At 43.8% G+C, this 25,781-nt stretch overlaps 1 protein-coding gene across 2 annotated transcripts in view; it reads left to right on the forward strand.

Moving 5' to 3' along the window:
- The window catches only part of CCDC93 (coiled-coil domain containing 93), a 91,754-nt gene that overhangs the window by 20,192 nt on the left and 45,781 nt on the right, over window positions 1–25,781 (forward strand). For both annotated transcript variants that reach the window (XM_008143458.3, XM_054723224.1), the window contains exons 7-11: window positions 2,315–2,415; window positions 10,972–11,008; window positions 13,456–13,548; window positions 13,840–13,890; window positions 14,727–14,813. In XM_008143458.3, coding sequence (XP_008141680.1) covers window positions 2,315–2,415; window positions 10,972–11,008; window positions 13,456–13,548; window positions 13,840–13,890; window positions 14,727–14,813 — 369 coding nt within the window. The remainder of the gene's footprint in view (window positions 1–2,314; window positions 2,416–10,971; window positions 11,009–13,455; window positions 13,549–13,839; window positions 13,891–14,726; window positions 14,814–25,781) is intronic.

Here is a 25,781-nt window from a genome sequence, read left to right on the forward strand (position 1 = left end):
AGGTGGCTATAGCACACGCAGGTATTAAATGCCTGGCACATCCCTAGCATTCAATAAGTGGTAGCCATTACTGTTGCTACTCCAATAATGGCAGAAGAGAAGTTGATTTTGCATGCCTTTGTAAGAGCACAATTGTGTAAAGCATGGGTGTGTGTTTTTTTTTTAATTAATCTCACTTTATATTATTGATGAGATTATGTTACCAAGTCAGTATCTTTTTTGTTTGTTTGTTAATCCTCACCCAAGAATATTTTCCCATTGATTTTTAGAGAGAGTGGAAGGGAGGGTTAGAGACAGAGAGAGAGAAACATTGAAGTGAGAGAGACACATCGATTGTTTGCCTCCCACGTGTGCCCTGACCAGGGCCAGGGTTGGCACCTGCAACCAAGGTTCGTGCTCTTGACCAGAATCGAACCCGGGACCCTCAGTCCTTGAGCCAGCACTCTATCCACTGAGCCAAACAAGCTAGGGCCCAAGTCATTATCTTTACAGGATTAAAATAACAAAGATTGAGAGACTGAGAGTCTCCTTCAAGACCTAGTAATCCAGTCTTCATTTTATAGACGAGGAAACAGACCCACTGAGGGAACTGCCAAGGTCATGCAGCTAGTTAGTACGAGATAGGACTAGACATCAGTGTTCCTGACTCCTGTTGCTTTAAAGGGTGACTTGGTAATAGTTTTTGGTTGGCCTGGAACCTCTGCTTTTAGGTCAGTTTTACTATTATTATTAGGTCCAAGTCATTGTAATGATTCATATGCAGTATCAGATTGTATAGGGAATCCATGAGAGGGCTCAGCTGAAATGGCAGATATGTAACTAGAATGCCCATCAGAACCAAGTTAGTATAATGGGAAAACCTTGTGGCCAGCAGAGTACCTAGAACCAGGCCCAGTATTCTCCTAGCAATCCTGAACATTATTTAATCTCTGCTTCTTCAGAAGTAAAGTGGAGGTACTAGCATCTGCCTTGCCTCTATCTTAGGGTAATTATAATTTGCAAAATGTTTATGAGGTGCTTTAAAGTAAAAGGAATAATTAAACAGAAGCTAACATTGTCATTGTTTGGAAGAATAAAAGGTCCTAGTAGCTGTTGGTTCAGTATATTGTTTTGGAATCAATCTTTTTTTTTTTTTTTTTCAAAAGAATTCAATTTCCTGTCTTGGGTCATTGACTCTATAAATGGTAACTAAGGAAGATAGCAGTTAAGCCCAATTATATAGTACTGCTATAATAGTAGAGCTATAATAGGGCTCAGTGGAAATTTAAAGCATACGCAGTAACTGACGTCATATTGATTCATTATATTTTCATTTCCCCATAAATCTGTTTTATATTATTTATAGCTTCCTGTTCGTGTAGACACCAGTAGCAAACTAGGAAATATTTGTGGTCGTAAGCTATAAGAACAACCCTCTAGCATCATCTCAGACCCTATTCCATTCCTTTTCCACAAAACTGTTGAAATTATATAGTATATGTTACAGAAAGAACTTTTTTCTGTTTGAAATATTTAAGAATAAAAAAATAACATCAAGGAGGAAACAATTCTAACTAGAATAAAAATGTCACTATCTGGAGAAACCTGATAGTACTGCTTGTCCTGATGATGTCCAGGTAGAAATTAGATGTGGTGAACTCTCACAGTGGAGAAACAAGATACAGGGACACACAACTAGAATACCTTGCTTGTATAAACAACTACCTACCTGGACCCAGAGGCCTCAGCTAATATTGTTAAGGTATTATTTGACTGCCAGCTTGTCAGTCAAGAACATTCATTTAGGGTAGAATGACAACCCAGGTCATCTGGGGGTGAAGACCCACATTATGAAGTACATACTACTACATGCCACATACTTGTTTAGAAGTTGTGTGTGTGTGTGTGTGTGTGTGTGTGTGTGTGTGTGTGTGTGTAAAAATCCCTACCTTTCACTATGCCTACTCACACTCAAAATATGAATAGATGAAAAGGCTAAATATAACCTACAAAAGTAACAGACAACTTTTTTTCAAGCCCTGGATAGGAAGTAAGATATAAAGTGATTGATAATTTTGACTACATAAAAGATTAAAATGTCTTAGGACAAAAAACACCAAGTTATAACAAAGTTGACAAGCAATAGATTGGGTGGAAATATTTGCTACCTATATAAAAGTTGAAGGAGCAGACTCTTTGAAGGCGGCTCCCCTGAGTGCCTGCTGTTATGATGGGGACAATACCTATTCCCTGACTGGTTGTTCACATTCAGCAGCCAGTTCAGTGTGAAAGACTTCTCACACTTGGTAATTACTCTGTCTTGTACACTTCTTAGGATATTTACAAGCCCCGTCGAAAATACAAACGGCAACAAGGGGCAGAGGAGCTGCTCGATGAAGAATCTCGAATCCATGCTACACTTTTGGAATATGGCAGGTATGAATGGTGCCTATTTTATAAAACCATTGAAAAGAAAAGCTATTTTGAATTTCTTCATTGGAATTAGCTTGGTTGGCTTTTACCTGATTGAATTTACTATTTTGGGCCTAAGTTTTCCAGCATCTGGAACTTTTCTCTCTGGTATTGAATTACCCAAGTTTCTGGGGTTGCTTCCCTGATGTTGGTAGAGGCCTAATCTTTGAAACTCCTCTCTAGGAGTGTGTGTAACTGTGGGCCCTAGCTCTGCTCTCCTTGGGGGTTGGGAGTTTGGGCATTTGTGGAGGCTGAGAGTGGTCTGCCCTTCAGATCTCAGCCATTTGATAAAATCTTCAGGTAAACTAAAGAGTTTTTGTAACAGTTTTACTTTAAGTGTTAGAATAATAATTTTGGTTTCCTTTGAAGAATTGTCCTGACTAGGAAAATAAAGAATTTAGAAGTAGTTTTGTCACTTTTTAAAAACATTCTAGTTATTAAAAAAAAAAATGTTATTTTATATCTTCAGTTTTTATTAATGACACATGCATATAAGGAAGTACTTCTCCCCATTGAATATTTTGGTTGAAACTGGATATTAACCTTCATTTATGTCCTGCATTTTCTACTTAGGGTAACTGATTCCTTGATGTGAGTATATCTCCTTGGTTTTTTTCCTTTATGCTGGGAGTGTTTGCTGTGTGCTGCTCTGCTGAGTAACCCATCCCTCACTGGGTGGCTGGAACTAACAGCACTGCCACTAGCATCTCCCTGAGTGAGCCTCTGATAGCTTCCTCTTCTAGGTCCTGGAGAGAACCAGAAGGATACTAGGCTTAATTGGCTTAAGTATTCCATCTTTCAAATGGAATTGCTATTGCTATGTTTTTGTTTTTTAAGGGGATAGTGTGGGGTCAGGTCCTTCCTTCCTGAGAATGAAGCTAGTCTGTTTCATTCAAAGGAAGCTGTTAGTTCTGGCCCTAAGCCGGTGTGATGGCTGCCTGCACAGCTCACCAGTTGCTGCTGTGAATTGAACTCTTCTGAATGAGGCATCATCAGACCAGCTACATAATTTGCATGGCCCATTATAAAATGAAAATGCAGGACCCCTTGTTAAGAAATATTAATAACTAGCCGAAACCAGTTTGGCTCAGTGGATAGAGCGTCGGTCTGTGGACTGAAAGGTCCCAGGTTCGATTCCGGTCAAGGTCATGTACATTGGTTGCGGGCACATCCCCGGTAAGGGGTGTGCAGGAGGCAGCTGGTCGATGTTTCTCTCTCATCATGTTTCTAGCTCTCTCTGCCTCTCCCTTCCTCTCTGTAAAAAATCAATAATATATATATATTTTTTAAAAAGAATTATTAATAACTAGAGGCCTGGTGCACAGATTCATGCACTGGTGGGGTCCCTCACCTGGCCTGCAGGGATCAGTGGACCTCCGCGCCGCCACAGCCCAGCTTTACCTTCCAGTTGGTCTGGCTCCAGCCTGCTGTCCGCATCGATCCTGCACAGCACGAAGCAGCAGGTGGCTGGGGAGGAGCCCAAGCCCGGGCTGGGCACTGTGCTGCTCCCACTCATCCTGGCCCCACTGTGCCTGCTGCTGCCACTGCTCGGGCGCACAGGGGGAGTGTCAGCGGGAGAGGCTCACAACATCGCAGCTGCGCTTGCCAGCCGCCAGCCGTGAGCCCAGCATCTGGTGCCCACCTGTCAGTTGAGCACCACTCCTGCTGTGGGAGCGCACTGACCACCAGGGGGCAGCTCCTGCTTTGAATGTCTGCCCCCTGGTGGTCAGTGCGTGTCATAGCTACCAGCCGGTCGTTCGGTCATCTGATCGTCTGATCACTTAGGCTTTTATATATATAGATCAGTGATGGTGAACTTATGACACGCGTGTCAGCACTGACACGCGTAGCCATTTCTGATGACACGGGGCTGCTGAGGCGGCCGCATGCCGAGGATGAAACATTTGCTGCTCCTGAGGATGAAACATTCGCGAAATAATGTTTTTTCCTCAAAGTGACACACTACCCGAGTTATGCTCAGTTTTTTGGCAAAGTTTGACACACCAAGCTCAAAAGATTGCCAATCACTGATATAGATGATTAATATTAAGAATTTTGAGATAGCAAAAATACAAATGTGGGGCACTTCTGAGTGTTGTGCCCTTTGCGATTGGACAGGTTGCATGTCCTAGGCACTATGATGGGTCTTTCTAGCCATGCCCCAACTGCAGGTGGGCAGGTGAGGCTGCGCTGCTCAGGGAAAGCCAGAGCTGGAGAGGCACCTGCTTGTAGCAGCATGTTCAGAGCCAAGGAGTACTTAAGGGAATGTTGTGGCTTTTGTTAGTTTGTATTGTTCTTACTTCCAATTTGCCCATTACCATGGAAACGCCAACATTCTTGGGGCTGAAAAGGAGTCAGATTTAGTGAATTGTCCACCTCATGGAGACCATGCTGACAACTTTTAATATTCTATTTTGTTTTGAAAATCTGTTTCACATTGGATCTTTTGCATATATCATAGATGATAGTTGTTATCCTGGGTAAATTTAGGACATTCCTGCTCATCCTCAGGAGTGTTTGGGCCAGTGTGAGGCAGAGTCTAGCTTGTCTTTCTTTAGGGAAGGGAGCAAGGTTTTGTTTGTGGCTCCTCACAAATTTGGAGTGTAAGGAAGAGCAAAGTGTCTCAATACCATTCTTAGTTCCTGTTGCTGGGGCCATGCCTTCTAAGCCTAGGTAGGTAGGATGGAGGGTTTGTTGGTTTTGTTTATTAGGAGAGGGATTATTTTGCTTTCTTTATAGCTTTGCTGGTAAGGAATGGTGAGTTTTTGAGAGGTGAGAAAGAAAATACTGACTACATTTTTATAATTTATTTAGTTTATTTTTCTTTCTGAGACTGATAAAGACAGCATTCAGAAAGATTAAAAAATAATGTTCCCGAGGTCAACTAGTAACTATTAAGAGTCTTAAACTAGGACTTGAAATCAGGTTTCTTGGAGTCCAAAAACATGTCATTATCATTATCTACAATATTATTGCTTGAGCCTCCAATGAGAGTCTGGCTCTTAGTTTTAGAAGGACAGGCCCAGTCTTTGTTTTTTGGTTTGAGACTAAACAAGAAGAGAGTGATTACTAAACTGACAAGAGCAAACTGGATAAAACTTAAAGGCCCAACAGGTGTGTGTTTTATTCCCCATTCTGGAGAAGTCCCCTTCCCTCCTTTCTGGCTATGAGTCTCTTTCCTCACAGTTCTGTTCAGTACTTCCCACTGCATGGGGATCTTTACCACTAAATGAGGGTTACATAATTGTATGAAGAGCTTTCAACAGTTTGTCCTTTGTAGCAAACAGTAGATGTTAACTATTAGGCCCCAACAGTAGCAGGAGCAGCAGCAGTTTTCAGTTCTAAAATTCCCTTAAATATGATCTTTAGATTCAAATGAAGATTCCTAAGCCTCCCTTTCAGTTATCTTTGTCTCTACATACTCATTACTCCTAGGACTAGGACTCCCTCTAGCCCTTTTATGGGAAGTCTCAACAGTCTTCCTTCCATTTCCCATTCAATCAGGCTGGCCCTTTGCTGGTTCTGGGACTCATGCTCCATCCTGCCTCACCCCTCACTGTTGTGCACCCCTAATTGCTCATCCCCACCTAGAAATACAAATTCCTCATCTTTCATTAGTATTCTTGTCACTCATCAGCCTAGGCCCACAGTGCACCTGGCTTTGAGGTCAGCATTCCAGCTTCTTCCTCCCCCTTTTTGACTTTCATTGCTCAAATAAGGCTGGACTTTGAGCCTGGTCAATCATACTGAAGGCCTTAAGGATTGTGTGTCTATTAAAAAGATGTTTGGCTGTATTTGTTTAAATGTTATGGTGTTGGAAAAACAAGACTCATCGTTTTTATTTTAGACATAAACAGAATTGCCACTGTATATTTTTATTTTATTATGGTCCCAATCAACTTTTAGAAGCTAGCTTAAATACTTAACCATAATACAAAACTGCCACTGTGGGGAAATGCATTTTATATGCAGTATATTTGACTTGCAAGTGGAAATTTGAAGCCCAATCACTATGATGCTAGAGTTAGCCTCTTCCACACTATTTGAGGCTTAATTTTGAGTTGCCTTGAAGTCATTCTGTACTTAGTGCATCCCATATGATAGTGAGGCCTATGTATGCTCATAGAAGGTATATAGTAAATGCTTGTTTGAATGAACAAGAAACAGAGTTCACAGTCCTTAGTATTTAAGGCTTTCTTATGCCCCTGATTTGTTCAGATTCCAGATAGATTGATATGTCTTAATTTGTCCTGGGGCAATTGTTCTTGAAGGTTAGTTTGTTTTCTAAAACTGTGACATTCAGTTAAGGTAGCCACTAGCCACATGTGGGTATTGAGCACTTGTGATTAGTGTGCCTTATGAACAGAATTTTCATTTTAAATTTTAAAATTCATGCTTGACTTAGTTATTAGAATATGTTTCATTCTTCTCAGAGTCTATGAATCTACTTATTTAAAGTTACATATGTGGCTCTCATTATACCTCTTTTGGAGTGTGCTATTCTAGAAGATATACATCCTTGATGTTAAAGACAACTATTAGGTTTAGGTAAGAGGGCTAGAGCTCTGTTGATGCTGACATTGTAGGACATCAGCAAAGTTGGTAAGTCAGAGCTAACAAAGGGGAAGGCAGGAACAGATTGAGCACATGGCACTGCAACTCAGGTTGTCTCTAGAGAGGAAAGGGTAGGCCTGACTGGGCAAGAGGAAAGAGGGGTTGTAGGATAGAGCAGCATACCTAGGGAGAGGATAAAGAGAGGTAAATTCTTCTGTAGTAGAAGTAAATTGAAATCCCCCCTGCTCTTTGTGAGGGATGATGGGCCACAAAGGGAATATCATGTTCTGGTGAAGCTTAAACAACATTGGAAGAGTAATTAGTGTACACAATGAGGCATGCATTAATAGACAGCTGAAGGCATCTAGCTCTTCTTTGTCATAATGGAAGCATTGCCATAATGTCACATGGAGAAGGAAGCTTTTAGAAAAATCATCTGGACTCTTCATTCAACAAACATTTATTGAGTACCTACATTGTGTCAGGCATTGTAGTAGGTACTGGGGATACAAAAGTGAATGAAGCTGTACATGAATATTCATAATAGCACTATTCACAGTTGTCAAAACAACACAGATATCCATCAGCTGATGAATGAGTAAACAAAATGTAGTTTATCCATAATGGGCTATTATCCTATATAATAAAACCCTAATATGCAAATCGACCGAACAGTGGAATGACCAGTTGCTATGATGCGCACTGACCATCAGGGGGCAGACACTCAATGCTGGTGCCATCCCAAGTCAGGGCCAGTGAGCAGGCGCCAGGCCACCAGCCAAGGCGGGTGCCAGCGGGGGGACCCTGATCACCCTACAGATCGGCCCTGATCGCCGGCCAGGCCTGGGACCCTTACCCTATATATTGGGAACAGTCTCTTAGATTTAAAAATTAAAACCTGGCAAGGCTACTCTAACAATAAAAAAGCAGGATGATGCAGTGATGACATGCATGGACTCTGGCTTGCACATTTTGTGGTCAGCCCTAATTCTGGAGCTTATACTAGTAACTGTGTGACAAAGCCAATTACTTAACTTCTCTCTACTTCAGTTTTTCTACCCAAAAGATGGGGAAAATGGTACTACTGCCTCAGAAGGATCATGTTATGTACTACTTTTTATAATCAGGGCAAAAAAATGTAGCTGCCCATACAACAGCAAGATGCCTTTCACCTGTATGAAAAGTATAGTCACTGGTGCATGCAGCATCCCAGATTGCGAGAGGGCGCAGGTCGGGTTGAGGGACACACACACACACACACACACACACACACCCCGTGTGCATGAATTTCGTGCACCAGGCCTCTAGTTTAGTCATAAAAAGGAATTAAGTACTGATTTGTGCTACGTTATGGATGAACCTGAAAAACATGCTAAGTGAAAGAAGTTAGGCATAAAAGGCCACATGTTGTATGATTCCATTTATATGAAACATCCAAAATAGGCAAATCCACAGAAACAGAAGGATTACTGGTTGCCAGGGGATGAGAGAGAGAAATGGCACTGACTGCTAATAGGTGTAGCTTTCTTTGGGGCACAATGAAACTATTCTTGAATTCGTGGTGATAGTTGTACAAAATAGTGAATAGACAAAAAACTGCTGAGGTATATATACTTTACAATGGTGAATTTTGTGTTATGTGAATTATACCTTAATTTAAAAACGTAAAAAGAAAGTGAATGAAACAAATGCATTTCCACCCCTCCAGGAGCTCAAAAGGCAGATTCCACATAACATAGTTATTCTGCGCACTGTGGGATAAGTGCACTAGTGGTGTAAACATAGAAACACATAGCTGGGGACCTAACCTCGTTTTGGATGGTTAGAGAAGTCTTCCCAGACTCTTCATCTTTAAGGACAGAGTAGATTAATTCTACCTGGGAATTAAATTGCTCAGATTTAGTAGCTGACTGCTTTAATTTGGAAAATCCGCAGCGTTCCTGGGCCTTAAATAAGGGCTGTCTGACTAAGGGTATGTCTTCTGTCCTTAGGGTCTCCACAGACTAAAACCTGGAAAACAAATAAATACTCAAGGTGCAAAGACATCGCTAGGAGCAGAGACTTAGTGAAATCCTCAATTGGTCAAGGCACCCTGGTTGAGAACACAAAACCCTCCCCCTAGTTTCAGCTGAAGGATTGGTTACTGAGATCCATGGGCTTAAAACACAGAATCTTGACTGAGCCAGGGTCATTTCCCAAGCATCACATTGGAACTGGGCCTCCAAGGATGCTGGTGTGTACTCCACGAATTGGAAGCTGTCTAGAGGCCTGAGGAATTGGGAAGCTGGTGCTACAGCTGCTGACAAAAATATCACACCACTTCTGCCAAAATCAGGAAGCCACTGTGACAGCTGCTGGCCCCCAAACCAAGTTGCTTCTGTGATCCACACCACACAGTGAATCCTTTATGACCTTCCTCTCACCTCATCTAACAGTTGCACATTCAAAACTCCAGCAAATGCACCTAATTGGTAGAGCCAACCAGTATTCAGCATGCTAACTATAGGGAGTATGGAACACAGAGTTTTTTGTTTTCCAGCCTCCCCACTATAGAAAGATGCAATAGATATTGACTAAGCCAATTCACAGAATCTGCCATGAAGTCCTTTACAGAATATGGTTCCTAATCCACCTTTAATCTCGGTCTACTGCACTTTGGGTCTATAGATTTATGCCTAATGGATGGGAATGTTGTGCCCAGCTGTGACTTTGTGGTTTCTCCAATAGTATGACAATCTTATTGCATGGTCAGGTGATACTTTTGGCTTTCAGTGTTTTCTTTCACTTGTTTTAGTTTATTCAACATACATTGGAAATACCAAATGTAAAAGTAGCATCAGTGCCTCCAGGAGAAGGATGCAGACATGCAAATATCCGGGAAGTGGGGGAACGTGTACAGATCCAAGGCAGAGAGTCTGTGCATGAGGATGCTTTGGAGAAGAAGTGGCTTTAGAGCTGAGGTGTGGGGAGTGAGTAGGAAAGTAGGAGAGAAGAGGACAGCACAGTGTGTGCAAAGTTCTCTGTTCAGGCAATGGATTTACAAGAGCACGTAAGGTGATCTGCAGGAGATGAAGCAAAATGGTTGTTAGGCAGGGCAATAGAACGGAAACCCTAATGAGAGTGCCCAGGAGGTCCAGTTTGTCCTGAGGGACAGTGGGAAGTTGGATAAGAATGGGGAGGAGGAGTGGGAGTAGAGTGAGGCTGGAGGTCAGAGACCAGGTAAGAGGCCAGCACAATGATCTGTTAAGTAAGGCCTGGCATGAGTGAGAGCAGAGTAGGAGCCCTTAATTTGTTTGTTTGATTTTAATGGTTGCTTGTCATTTTTATGTCCTTATAAACTATTTACAGGTAAGTGAGGTTGGGTATTTTTCATCATGCTTTTTTATTTTAGGTTGAATGGTTTTGCATTATTATACTTGCTATAAAAAATAGATATTAATTAGAGCCAGAAAATAAACTAATTTAAATTAAAGAGCATTTGTGAATGTCTTTGAATTTAAAGTTGAGTGATGAGAACACTATTACTGGCAAAATGCTTCTGTATGCTTGAAAGGAAAAAAATGGGCTGGACTGGAGATTGTGCAGGTATGTTGGAGAGTACATTGGAGAGTATGTTTAGCTTGAGCAATACATTCACATTTGTTTATATAGATATTTTCAAGACATTTAGCTTAAATTGTGAATCTGAAATGTAGTTCCTTCTTCAAAAAGTAAAGAGAATGCACTTAAAGGGTATGTTGTACTCTGTACTGAGTTCCCGTTTAAGCATTTATATGGCAAATAGGGTAACTGGCTCTTTATTCAAAAACAATGGAATATATTTGTGGTTTGGGCACTTAAAATATTTTCTCCAGTCACCAAATAGCCTAAATTGGCTTTTAATATAAAAACTCAACTAAACTGCATTTGACAGACTTAATGTGATTTTTGAATAGTAATTGAACTCCCCTTTTTTGTGGCCTGCAGGAGATATGGATTTAGCCGCCAGAGCAAAACAGAGAAGGTAAGAAAAGCATAGATAATGGGAGAGAAAATTTGAGAGATGGAAGTGACCCACCCTTTTGCCTCTGTCCGATACTAACAGACTGCCCAGCATGGGTGAGAAGACAGGGCTGCTGCCAACCAGGCTCTGTTCCTTGGGCAAACCACAGGGCTGCAAGGATATGCCTCCCAGGCCAGGGAGCTGAATCAACAGCCTCATCAGGGGCTAGAAATGGAGGGTAATTGAAAGTCATGGCCCCTGGGTCAATCCTGTGGGCCCTAATAATTCTAAAAGTGTGAAGGTGAACTCTACCACCAGTGACCTTAGCACTCCTCATCCGGTGAGAGTGACCCTAGACAGGTGGAAGCAGGATGCTGGCAGTGAGATGGAACATAACCATAAATTACAGGCCTGCCTGTATTAATGTAACTAGGTGGGAAAATCAGGTAAGTCAAAATGGGTTTTTCTAACTTCACAAAGCAGTCAGCAAAGATTTTTCGTCATTTATGTATTAATGATCCTTAATGCCAGCAGCAGGGCATGCATATAAATCTTACAGTGCCAAACCTTTATTGTGCTCCAGGCTCTTTGTTCAGAGCTACATATGTATTTTTTCACTTACTCCTCTGAACAACTCTATGAGGAAAATACTTATTCCTGTTTTTCAGGTCAGAAAACTGAGGCCCAGAGAATCTCAGTGATTTGTCCAAGATCACACAGCTCCTTAAGTACCATAATAATAATCTGAATCCAGGTCTGTGTGACATCAAAGCCTGTGCTTTTAACCACTGCCTATTAAAAGAATAAAGTGCTAACTAAAGAAGTCAGTGGCCTCTTAAAAAGTAGAGTCCTGCTGCTTGAGGTCTATTAATAACCTTTTTCTCATTCCTCACCTAATCCCCAGATTTTCTTTAATGAAACACCTATTGTTATTCTCTATCTAGCTTTCGCATCTCTCAGTTTTTCTTTTGGGAGGCCCTTCCTGACCTTAGCCTCCCTCTTATTCCTGTGGTAATGGCTGTCTCTGTCATGAAGAGCCCTGACAATGACTAGGAGCATATGTTCTAAAGCAGGATTTGCTGCTAACTTCATCCCTTCTCTGTGTGACTTTGGACAATATGCTTAATTGTTGTGCCTTAATTCATAGCATCTATAAAATGGGGGCAGCACTGTTGTAAAGATTAAAATGTAAAGGACATGGAATGATCCAATACAGAGTAAACATCTAGTTATTTCATTAGTAATCAGTCATGCACTGATTTTATCTTTTTTGGTTTTCTTGTTATTTTTTTTCCACATTTGTGTTTTTCACTCAACTAAACAGTTATTTCCTCCAAAACAAGGTATTTTCTGGATTTAAGTATGTCATGTGGCATCTGGTATATAAGAATTTAATGCATACATTTAATTTGATATGTAATTTAAGTCTGAAAAGAATGTTTATGCGTATGACTATATTCTAAAATAAGACCATTTGATTATGATTGGAAAAAATCATAAAATGCCCATAAATGAGCATTCATTCCCATCTGGCTTGTCTTGTCAGTCTTATGTCAGATGGCACATTTGAACTGAAAGTCTTGTCCCCTGTAGATATACCCAGTAGTTGGGAGCTCAAGGTGTTCCCCAGGGACAGTTGTAGACTTGTTATAGAAAAGTATCCTAGAATTGGGATGATCTGAGAAGGGTATTTGAGACCAGTCCTCCCTTTCAACCCTAGAAGACCCTGGTATCCAGAGAAGGTAAGCCTGAGGTCACCCAGCTGGTGGATGACAGACATGGAATTAAAACCAAGAACTCAAGACTTGCAGCCCAAGTTTGAGGAACAGTAGTTAATCCAGGTATCTTGAGTGTGGTGTGGTCCATTTAAAGCCTGAGACCGGATACAGAACATGGAGCATGATCACCAGGTGAAGCAGGTTAGAATTTTATCCTTTAGGCCAGTGGTTTTCAAACTTTGTTGACTTTCAGTTTCACAAAGCAGTGCTTAACCTTTGATTACCTGCAAAGCACTCTGATCTCTTCTTTTCTGTAAATTTTATTCATTCTGTTTAGATGCTTGTCGTACCTAAATTATTTTCATGTCCCACTAATAGGTCTCAACTGGCAGTTTGTAAAAAAAAAACTCCTTTGGGTGGTGATCTGCTCTTGAAGGCATTAAAGTAGGGGAAAGACCCCCATCAAAATGTAAGGATAAATCAGGCAAATATGTACAATCTGATAGGGATTAATCAGCACACAGTTCAGTAATGAGAACAGGCATTGGCCAGGGCCTGAAGCTGGACCTGCTTGCTCTGCAGTTGGAATGGAAGCCCAGGTGTCTGGATTTTCCATTCTTCTCAGGGACTGGTTCAGCTCTCCAGATCTGTGTGTTTTCTTTCACAGACTCATGCCTCTTTGCAATGTTTTCTTTCCTCTACTGAGTCTCCAACTCTGATGCTTAGCTGCTTTTGAATTTTCCTTTCCAGGCTGAGGACAAGAAAACCGCACTTCCCACAGGGCTCTCGGCTGCAGAAAAAGCTGATGCCCATGAGGAGGATGAGCTTCAAGCTGCTGAAGAGGTATGTGGCCCATGTAGGTCCCTTGAGGTTTCTGTTTAAATCATTTGGGGAGAAACTTCACTTTCCTCCTCAGCTTTCCAGAATGGCCAGGTGTTTCTCACAGCCAGCTGCTGTTAGTTGGCCTTGTACACCCTTTCCAGTTTCCTTTTATCACCTCTCGTGAGGAAACCCATAAAAGGAGATCAATAAAATAACCCTTAGATTCCACCACAAAGACCTGTTTAGACATAATTGTGTAAGTCTTACATAAACAAATCTGCTCACTGCTACTTTTCTCCATTTCTCTCTTAGCAGCGTATTCAATCACTGATGACCAAGATGACCGCCATGGCAAATGAGGAGGTAAAGTGGGAGTGATCCTTGGGGAGGATATGGTATGGAGATGGGAACTTGGAATCAACCTCCTTGGCTCTCTGGGGCCTCTTCCCTGAGGGACTACCTTCAGAGCCTTGTCTTTTCAGCACTCAAGTGTTTCCTGTTTCCCTAGGAATCTTTCTTTTGAGAAGCTTTTACAGTATTCCCGTCCATGGGACCTCTAGGAGGAAGACTTGAGGGCTGGGACAGTACCATATGGTCCTCAGCGGAAGAGCCATGGTTCAGCCTCTCCATAACCATGAGTTAATCCCATGCCACAGGAACATTGTCTTGTTCCCTTCCTGTACCATCTAGGTAGAAAATGGAATACCAGATTTAGAGTTGGTCTTCTCAGAAGGCCTCTCCAGAAGGTTTAACCAAGAGCTTTGAAAGGATTATTTATCTGGAAGCAGGAAAGGCCTGTGATAGAACATTTTAGGAGTTCTGAGAGTCCTCTTTTTCTCCCATTTGCACTTTTTTTCCCTGGTTCCTATGTCTGCTAGTTCCCTGCAGGTTCTGTGTAGTGACCTTTAGGAAGAGAGACCTTAGGATGGGGTATATAGGGTGAAGAATGACTTCCCAGAGGTACCCAGGATCCGAAGAGAATCTGGCCCAGTAAGCCGAGTGACTCAGGAAGTAGAGGTGGATTCACATTTGTGCCAAGGCTTGTTTTCTCTCTTGTTGATGAATCCATAAACAAAAGCCCAACTATTTTCTCCCCTGGGAATATTACTTATTTTACTGTAATACTCAGAGCGTTAGGTTTTCCAATTCTGTGAAAGATAAGGAATGGTCTTGAGAACTCACCCTCCCTGTGATTGTAGAGCCGTCTCACCGCAAGCTCTGTGGGCCAGATCGTGGGACTCTGCTCGGCTGAGATCAAGCAGATTGTGTCCGAGTATGCAGAGAAGGTACGTGGGGGCTCAGCTGGAGTCTTTGCCTCAGGTAATGCCCCAAGAATTGGTCCTTTTTCTCTACACTCTCCCCCAGCCGTGATGGAGGCAGGTTATAATTCATTAGTTACATTTGTCAGAAACATATATGTCACACAAAGCCATCAGCATTTGCCATTAGCTAAATTAATTTTCTTTGCAGTGCCTATTTTTCTATAAATATAAAGAGAAAACCTGTCTCTCGGAGCAATTATTGTATCTGATAAATCGATGCCTGAGGTACAGCACAAGCATTTTTTCTTCTCTACCAGGCTTCTTATGACTTGGGCTCGGTTTGGTGATTGGGCTGAGGAATGAAACTTTGCCACAGAGGAGATAAACCCCATAACTCAGCCAAGCCCAAGGCAAAATTTTTTGTTCCACTTTATTAAAAGGGTATAGAACGAACAGAAGCCTGAAAGCCATTATTTCAGTGTTAGATTTTTTTCATCCTGAGAATAGGCAGCAGGACCTTGAATATCTCAGGGAGACAGTGATTAATCATTTTGCACATACTGAATCTGGTCTGGCTGAGATGTAGTATCAGTAAAATCAGATTTACAGGGCATTGTTTCACATCCTTCCTTCCCCACCATACTCATTCTGCCCCCCTAAAATGTTCATGTCTGTTACAGCGTCCAGCTTTGCTTTCCTGTCTTAGAAGGCTTGACAAAAAGTTAGCTCTGCTTCAACCCCTGTGCAATATTCTTCCGAAGTGATTACACAGGTGTTGTAATTGGGAAGGGATGCTACCTGTAATCTGGAAGATACAATCTATAAACACAGCACATGGTCATCTCCTACCAAATAAACTCAAAAGACTTAATAAAGATATACTTGTGTACTTTTAGGAGAACCTAAGTCCTTTTCTGGGCAAACCATAGATGGCATTCTGACCACTGTCACCTTCCCTATGTTGTAAATTGAAATAGAGGTCACTTTGGATTCTCTGAAAGTTGGATTAGAAAACCAATGTTAAGAAGTATTGGCTGGGGGGGCAAGAGAACCCCGCCCCCAGATAGTAGAAACCTGCTTACTCGCTGTCTTACTCAAAATGCCAGAAAAGAGTGAAATTAGAAGTTGTTTTGGACAGGTCTCTTTCCAAATACATATAATTAACTTCTTTGAATTGTAGGACAAGAGTTCATTGCTTTATCTGTGTTGTTTGCATTGAGTAGATCATATAGCATTAAAGATGATGATTTTTAAAATTAAATTGCTGTTAATCCTAATTCCATATCACATTTATTTCACACTAGAGGCCCGGTGCATGAAATTTGTGCATGGGGGGGCGGGGTGTCTCTCAGCCCAGCCTGCACCCTCTTGAATCAGGGAACCCTCGAGGGATGTCCGACTGCCCGTTTAAGCCCGATCCAGGTGGATCGGGCTTAAACGGGCAGTCGGACATCCCTCTCACAATCCATGACTGCTGGCTCCCAACTGCTTGCCTGCCTGCCTTCCTGATTGCCCCTAACCGCTTTTGCCTGCCAGCCTGATCACCCCCTAACCACTCCCCTGCCAGCCTGTTTGATGCCTAACTGCTCCCCTGTTTGCCCCTAACTGCCCTCCCCTGCAGGCCTGGTCACCCCTAACTGCCCTCCCCAGTAGGCCTGGTCCCCCCCAACTGCTCTCCCTTGCAGGCCTGGGTCCCCCACAACTGCCCTTTCCGGCAGACCCGGTTGCCCCCAACTTCCCTCCTCTGCTGGTCTGGTCACCCCTAACTGCCATCCCCTGTAGGCTTGATCGCCCCCAACTGCCCTCCCTTGCAGGCCTGGTCCCTCCCAACTGCCCTCCCCTGCTACCCTGATCGCCCACAACTGCCCTTCCTTGCAAACCTGCTCCCTCCCAGCTGCCCTCCCCTGCTGGCCATCTTGTGGCAGCCAACTTGTGTCCACATGGGGGCAGTCATCTTTGACCACATGGGGGCAGCCATCTTGTGTGTTGGAGTGATGGTCAATTTGCATATTATTCTTTTATTATATAGGATTAGATAGGATAGAGGCCTGGTGCACGGGTGGGGGCTGGCTGGTTTGCCCTGAAGGGTGTCCCTGATCAGGGTGGGGTTCCCTTGGGGTGTGGGGCAGCCTGGGTGAGGGGCTGTGGTGGTTTTCAGGCTGGCCCTGGGCAGGCAAGAGAGGCCCTGGTATGTGGGATTTATTTATCTTCTATAATTGAAACTTTGTAGCCTTGGGCAGAGGCCTGGGCCCACCAGGGCAGGCAGAAAGCTTAGCTTCCTCCATTGCCAGGGAAACCCAAGCCTCCTGCTCTCTCTGTGGCTGCAGCCATCTTGGTTCGGTTAATTTGCATACTCCTGATTGGCTGGTGGGCGTGGCTTGTGGGTGTAGCAGAGGTATGGTCAATTTGCATATTACTCTTTTATTATATAGGATTTTCATATTAACTTCAAGTGTTTGTCCCTGATACCATAGTTGTACCTAGTTGCAGTTATCATGTAAAGCTAAAAGAGATAGAACACTGTAGCTAAAAACACAGCATATAGAGTCATGTCTTGGTTTATATCTGTCTCCTCTACTCCCAGTTATGTGATAATGGCTAATTTATTTCACCTCTCCTCGCTCTAGTATCTTCATCTGCAAAATGGGAATATTATTACTTTCCTGGCAGAGTGTTGTGAAGATTATATGAAATGTGACCAAAATGCCTAAAATAGTGCCTTGCATATTCAAACTATTCAGCTAATGGTAACCTTTATTTGCATTTTTATAGTCTGTATTTTTTTGTCACATCAAATCCTAAACATTTTCTCTTTTAGCCTTCATGATTATTTTAATACTAGATAATCCATGTGTTGATACAACACAATTCTTCAAACATTTCCTGATTGTCAGACTTTTAAGTTGTTTCTGTTGTCATTGTAGATAATCCTAATATATAAAAAGCCAGGGGCCATCACGACAAAACAACTGGACAGACGACCGAACACAGGCTGCATGGGGCAACCAGGCCAACAGGAGGGTTAGTGAAGGACGACCAAATGACTGAACAGCAGGCTGCATGTGGTGACCAGGCCAGCAGGGGGTTAGTGAGGGACAACCAAATGACTGAACAGCAGGCTGTGTGGGGCAACCAGGCCGGCAGGGGAGTTAGTGAGGGACGACCAAAAGCAGGCAGGGGGGCAGTTGGGGGCGACCAGGCCAGCGGGGGAGGCAGCTGGGGGCGACCAGGCCAGCAGGGGAGGGCAGTTGGGGGCGACCAGTCTGGCAGGGGGGGTAGTTAGGGGCGATCAGGCAGGCAGGCAGGTGAGCAGTTAGGAGCCAGCTGTCCCGGATTGTGAGAGGGATCCCAGATTGGAGAGGGTGCACGCTGGGCTGAGGGGACTCTCCCCCCCCAATCACGAATTTCATGCACCAAGCCTCTAGTCCTACCTAATAAAATAGTAATATGCAGCCCTGACCGGTTTGGCTCAGTGGATAGAGCATCGGCCTGCAGACTGAAAGGTCCCGGGTTCGATTCCGGTCAAGGGCATGTACCTTGGTTGCGGGCACATCCCCAGTAGGAGGTGTGCAGGAGGCAGCTGATCGATGTTTCTCTCTTGTCGATGTTTCTAACTTTCTATCTCTTTCCCTTCCTCTCTGTAAAAAATCAATAAAAAATATTTTTAAAAAAGTAATATGCAAATTGACTGCACCTTCGCTATGCCCAAGCCACGCCCACCAGCCAAAGCCACGCCCACCCGCCAATCAGGGCGAGTATGCAAATTACCCAACAAAGATGGCGGTTAATTTGCATATGCTGAGGGAGGGAGGAGTGAAGACTGAAGACAACTTAGAAGGAAGAGGGAGGAAAAGCGGAAAGCAAGGTGGCTGCCAGAGGGAAAGCCCAGGCGGGATGGAGCGCGGCAGGGCAGAGAGGGGCGGAGCGGGGCAGGCGGCAGCGGCGCGCGGGTGCAGGCATGGTGGCCGCAGCGGTGGCAGCGCAAGCGGCCGCAGCGGCCGCTTGCAGGATTCTTCCTGCAAATGGGCTACTTGTCTATATATATAAAAGCCTAGCCACCAAATGGCGGAATGACCAGAAAGACCAGTCACTATGACACGAACTGACCACCAGGGGGCAGATGCTCAATGCAGGAGCTGCCTCCTGGTGGTCATTGTGCTCCCACAGCAGGAGCAGCCACTTAGGTCAGGTCCACAGCAGGAGCAGCTGCTCAGAGGGCAAGTCTACAGCTGCTCGGCCCACCAGGATGAGCAGCATAGAGCACCGATCCCCGCAGGCCACGCCCCCCCACCAGTGCATGAATCTGTGCACCAGGCCTCTAGTAGTGTTATAAAATCTGAGCAGATAGTTTCTGCTAAAAGGCTTCCTAGGGTTATGACTCTGTTGCCTTACAAATAAGTGGTAACAGTATAAAAATACTATCAGTAATGAAGGGCAAAGACCACTAGGAACACACCTATAATTGAACAAGTTGAGCAAGTTTATTGCTGGTTATTGCTGGGGAACCATACAGTAGTGGGAATCATACAGCATCTCAATAAGAAGGCATTAGAAAAGACATTATGGATTTAGACCTGATTTGGGGGAAAGTTCAAGAAAGTAGGGCTTTGCTCTGTGTTGAATGTTTTAAGGATGGGCAAGTCAATGAATGGCAGCTAAATAATATATAAGATGGGGATTGAATGAAGGTTAAAGCTGTGTACTTAATTAGCCAATATAGGGGGATGTTTGGTCTTTGGGGGGATTTGAACAGTGTTCAGGTTTTTGACCGTGTTCAGACATGATTACAAAATGGTCATGTTTTGCCTCTATCTTCATGACCTTGTCTGATGTTGATGTTTTTGAGGATTGTTTATGTTTAACACCAATGCCTAGTATAAGTACAGGCCAGCTCCAGCAACATCAAGGCCTTACTAAGGTTAGCTCTCAGACAGCAGGGGCTGCTTTTCTCTTTCTCTATTTTTTGTTTATTTAGTTACCTATTTTTACAAGCAATATTATCACAAATGTAGTGGCTTACAACAACACAAATTTATTATAGTTTGTGTGGGTCAACATTTGGGTAGCTTAGCAGGGTTCTTTGTTTTAGACTTGCCAGGGTGCAGTGGAGGTGCTGCCTAGGGCTGCAGTCTCATCTGAGGCTCAGCTGGGAAGGATTCACTTCTGAGCTGGTATGGTTTTTGGCAGCATCAATTCCTGCAGGCTATCAGTTGGAGGTTGCCTTCAGTTCCTTGCCATGAGGGCCTCCCCAACATTGTCACTTGTTTCATCAAAGCCAGCAAGGGACAGCCTTCCTGACAAGACACATTACAATTTCATGTAACACAGTTACATACATGCAATCACATCCACCATCACCTTTGCTGTATTCTGTTGGTTAGAAACAAGTCACAGGTCCCACCCACATTCAGGGGGAAGTATTACACAAAGACCTGAATACTAGGAGGCAGAGATTATGGGGCCATTTTAGGATTGTCTACCACAATGTATTAGTTTTTCTCTTTATTTTAACTGCCATAAACTGGTCTGAAACCAGGTCCTGGTAGTTTATCTAAAATCCATGCCCCTGCCTTCAGGATCTCAATCATGAAACCCTTGGCAGTAGAGATGAGATTGAGGAATGCCCAGGAAGGAAGCTTTCAGTGGTACTTGAAAGAAATATCAATTAGGCTGAAATCAGGGTAGACTTTCATTCAGTGAAGAAAAGGGACAAGGTAGTTTTGGGAAGATGAAAGTGTGAAAATTATTTTGTGTCCAAGGAGTGAATCAAACAGCTTGCCTGGTACAAGTGTATTGAAAGTCAACAGGCATTAGGATATAAACATGAGGTAAAAAATCCTATATAATAAAGAGGTAATATGCAAATTGACTGTCACTCCAACACAAGATGGCTGCCTCCATGTGGTCAAAGATGGCCACCCCCATGTGGACACAACATGGCCACCACAAGATGGCCAACAGGGGAGGGCATTTGTGGGTGATCAGGCCAGGAGGAGAGGGAAGTTGGGGGGGGACCAGGCCTGCAGGGAGGACATTTGGGGGGAACCAGGCCTGCAGGGGAGGGCAATTGGGGGTGACCAGGCCAGCAGGGAAGGACAGTTGGGGGGAACTAGGCCTGCAGGGGAGGGCAGTTGGGGGGAACCAGACCTGCAGGGGAGGGCAATTGGGGGCGACCAGGTCGGCAGGGGAGGGCAGTTAGGGGTGACCAGGCTGGCAGGGGAGGGCAGTTAGGGGCAATCGGGCTGGCAGGGGAGCAGTTAGGCATTGATCAGGCTGGCAGGGGAGTGGTTAGGGGGTGATCAGGCTGGCAGGCAGAAGCATTAGGGGCAATCAGGCAGGCAGTCAGGCGAGTGGTTGGGAGTCAGCAGTCCTGGATTGTGAGAGGGGTCCCAGATTGGAGAGAGTGCAGGCTGGGCTGAGGGGGACACACACCCCCGTAAACGAACTTTGTGCACCGGGCCTCTAGTGTATATATACACTGAGTGGCCAGATTATTATGATCTCTGAACACGTAATAATTTTTGGCCACTCAGTATATATATATACATAAACACACACACACACACACATACACATACACACACACATACATATATATGTACATATGTGTGTGTGTGTGTGTGTATATGTATATATGTGTGTGTATATGTGTGTGTATATATATATATATAATGTGTGTGTGTATATTTTAGAGGCCCGGTGCATGAATTCGTGCATGGGTGGAGTCCGGCCAACCTGGCCAGGGGGAGGGGACATGGGCGGTTGGCCGGCCTGCCTACTGTTTGAACTCCTGGTTGAGGGGACAATTTGCATATTAGCCTTTTATTATATAGGATATACACTGTATGGCCAGATTATTATGCGTTCAGAGATCATAATAATCTAGCTACTCATTGTATATGTGCAGACTTCTCTTTCATTTGTAAAGTTCAGAGTTACTTAGAACAGTGTAACATGATAAATACACTTTTCACAGCAAGTCTCTGAGAAATGTAACTCAATTTAATATGGTTCCTGCAAAGCATCAGGGAAGAGGAATGTGAAGAAGCTTCCAGATACATAATTCATGAGTGTCAGGAGGCTCTTGGCCAGGGAGCACCGTCTCCCTTTGTTTCCACAGGGTAGCACCCTTCCCAGAATGTGCTAGATGAGGCACCACTGCCTTTTGGTGTTGATGTCTAATGTACCGACTGCATTCTAGTGTTCGTTTTTATAGGGAAGGAGAGTCTATTACTGTGATTGGCAGAAAACTAAAAATCTTGACTGCCCCTAGCTGATTTGGCTCAGTGGATAAAGCATTGGCCTGCAGACTAAAAGGTTCTGGGTTCGATTCTGATGCCCGGGTTGTGGGCTCAATTCCCAATAGGGGGTATGCAGGATGCAGCCAATCAGTGATTCTCATCATTTATGTTTCTATCTCTCTCCCTCTCCCTTCCTCTCTGAAATCAATAAAAATAAATATATATTTTTTTTTTTAAAAAGCCTGACCAAAAAACTTCTAGTCTGCTATCCCCCACTAACTTGAGCCAGAAGAAAAGGAAAGAAGGTGAGCCAGGGAAGGTTCAGGGTCCCTAGAAGAGCAGGAAGGGACTCTTCCTAATGCCACATACTAACCAACCTTATACCATTTTGATTTTAACCAAATCATTCTTTAGTCAACATCTCCCTGAGACAGGATCTTAGAACATTTTGTTGATCCAGAGGCACAGATCTGTCTTGGGGAATCAGGAGAATTTACCCTGAGTGCGTTCTCTGTGCCTGATACTTTATATACCATTATCTCATTTAATTCTCAGAACAATGTGCGGCCTCCTTGTTTATAATCCTCTGCATTTCTCCATCATTACACTGACTCATATGCAACTGAAACCATCTGTTTATGTGAATGTGGACCACATTTCTCCATGACTTCGAGCCTTACCGAGAGCTTGACAGTGTTGGTACTCAGTACATAAGCAGATGAAGATACTGAAGGTCAGAGATGTTAGGTTACTTAGTCAGCACCATGTAGCTAATAGTTTCAGGTTTGCAGACAGGACTGTCTGACATAAAACCTATATTTTGGGGAGGTAAGCATCCTTAGGGGGAAGCGGGGAAGGCCTCCTTTGCCATTCTTCAGAATCTTTAGATTCTCCCACCATGCAACTGCATACCTTGGGCTAAGTGGAGAGAAGAGGCCAGATCATGTTGGGAACTAACTACAGAAATAAATAAAAGTGAAAATGGTGTAGCCCAGGCACTTAAACACAGTCACACAGTGTTGCAAGCTGTGGAAGTTTCTATGTGGGGTGTGTGAGTGGCTTTTATATCTGGAAAATACCACATTAAAATATTCTCATGCAACTAGAGTGTCACATCTTAGCCAAAAGACTATCAACATCTTGATCATAGTGAAATGAATTTTGGGTCATCAAGAGACTTGAGAGAGGAATTGTTTTTTCTTAGGGATTTTACAAGTTTTCTTGTCCAGCAATTAAGACATTTTGGCACCATTGTTTTTCACCTTTTTATTCTAAGGACCATTTTATGGCAATTCATTGGAAGCCCATACTTTGCCTTGAAATAATATCTTTCAGGTGCATCTAGGTCATCTCAGGTAATTAGAGCTGGGTGTGTACCACAGAGAGGTTGTGGTCAGGAATCCTACCTAATAATAGACAAATATGCAAATTGACCATACCTCTGACACACCCACAAGCCACACCCACCATCCAATCAGAGAGAGTATGCAAATTAACCCAACCAAGATGGCTACAGCCACAGAGAGCAAGGTTTCCTAGGTAACAGAGGAAGCCAAGCTTTCTGCCTGCCCTTGCCAGGCCTAAGCCTCCACTCAAGCTACAAAGTTTCAATTATAGAAGGTAAACAAATTCAAACAGAAATGGCAGCAGAATGGAGCTTGAGAGAGCAGGCCAGAGTTGTCCCTGGCAATGGAGAAAGCAAAGCTTTCTGCACACCCTGGCCGGGCTCACCCGCTTAAGGCTACAAAGTTTCAATTATAACCCCAACAGAAATGGCTGCCTGCCATGGAGGGAGCCCCAAGCTTGGCTCCGTTCCAGGCTACAAAGTTTCAATTGTAGAAGGAGAATAAATTCCAGATACCAGGGCCTCCGCTTGGGTTGCCAGGGGGCGTGGCTGGCCTGCAAACCACAGGCCCCTCGCTCAGGGTGCCCCACGCCCCAAGGGAACCCCACCCTGATCAGGGACACCCTTCAGGGCAAACAAGCTGGCCCCCACCCCTGTACCAGGCCTCTATCCTATCTAATAAAAGAGTAATCTGCAGATTGATCATCACTGCAACACACAATATAGCTGCCCCCATGTGGTCAAAGATCCTGCCCCCATGTGGACACAATATGGCCACCACAAGATGGCCAGCAGGAGAGGGCAGTTGGGAGGCACCCAGCCTGCAAGGGAGGGCAGTTGAGAAGGACCAGGCCTGCAAGGGAGGGCAGTTGAGAGGGACCAGGCTTGCAAGGGAGGGCAGTTGGAGGTGATCAACCCTGCAGGAGAGGGCATTTAGGGGTGACCAGGCCGGCAGAGGAGGGAAGTTGGGGGCAAACAGGCTGGCAGCGGAGTGGTTAGGGGGCAATCAGGCTGCAGGCAGAAGCGGTTAGGGGCAATCAGGAAGGCAGGCAAGCAAGCAGTTGGGAGCCAGCAGTCCTGTATTGTGATCAGGCCTAAATGGGCAGTCGGACATCCCTTGAGAGGTCCCAGATTGGAGAGGGTACAGGCTGGGCTGAGGGACAACTCCCCTCCGTGCACGAATTTTGTGCACCTGGCCTCTAGTGTGCATATAAAAGCAGAAAGGAAAGAAAGTCTATGGAGAATGCAGACAACCATATTTGATTAGAGTAGATTTTGTCGCCCATGATAATTTTTATTATACTTTATGATGCAACCAGCAGAGAAAACAGCCTAAGGTCTGTCATTCACTGACCTGGACAGTATACTTTATAGAAACTCTTCCATGAGTGACGGTGTAAGCAGAAGGGAGCCTGTATCAGCTCTCATTACTGGAAATAGCATGGATGCTCCAACAGCCTTGTCATATCTCTTTGCCCTTGCTTCACTTTCTGTTAGTACCTGGGAGATCTCACCACAAACTGTTTCAGTCTTAAGGCACACACCTGGCATCCGTGTGTAAAATCCTACGTAAGGACTCTTCCTGTGTTTAACATGGCTCAGGTCACATATTTATCCCTGGGACAGTTGTTGGGACCAGGTGACCAGCCTCCTGATTGGCAGCTCCTCTAAAATGGAAGAGAGTGTAAGATGATGGTTACCCAAAGGAAGGGGTTGCTATTGTGAAACCAAAGGATTCTGGACACTCATGACGGCTAGCACCTCCATAAGCTTTTGTTCATAGTAGGTCCTCAGGAGATTTGTCTGACCAAATTGGATGAAACTGAGCCAAAAGAATCCATTGTTTTATAAGGTTTCTCTTTCCATAGTTTCAGTTACCTGAAACAGTATTATAACAGTATAGTTATAATTGTTTTATTTTATTATTAGTTATTGTTGTTAACCTCTTACTGTGCCTAATTTATACATTTAAAACATATGTATGTATAGGAAAAACATGGATTATATAGGATTTGGTACTATCCATGGTTTCAGCATCCACTGAGATCTGGGAACTGTCATCTGCCCTCTTGAGGTAGCTGCCTTATTGTTGGGTTTTTTTTCTCTATCCTGGTTTTAATTTTTTGAATTAGTGTTATGAAGACTGCTCAGACATTTAAAAAGAGAGTTAGTGTAATTTGGGGGTGTTTTAAGTCTTCAGCTTGGTGTCTTCTTTTATTTTTTCCCCTCACCTGAGGATCTGCTGTTGATTTTTTTGTTTTGTTTTATTTTTAGAGAAAGGGTCAGAGAGAGAGAGAGAGAGAGAGAGAGAGAGAGAGAGAGAGAGAGAGAGAGAGAGAGATATGAAAGAGGAACATTGACAGGTCAGCTCCTGTACGTGCCCCCATTGGGGATCAAACACGAAAC

This window comes from Eptesicus fuscus, chromosome 11, assembly GCF_027574615.1.
Source record: "Eptesicus fuscus isolate TK198812 chromosome 11, DD_ASM_mEF_20220401, whole genome shotgun sequence".
Taxonomy (NCBI): Eukaryota; Metazoa; Chordata; class Mammalia; order Chiroptera; family Vespertilionidae; genus Eptesicus; species Eptesicus fuscus.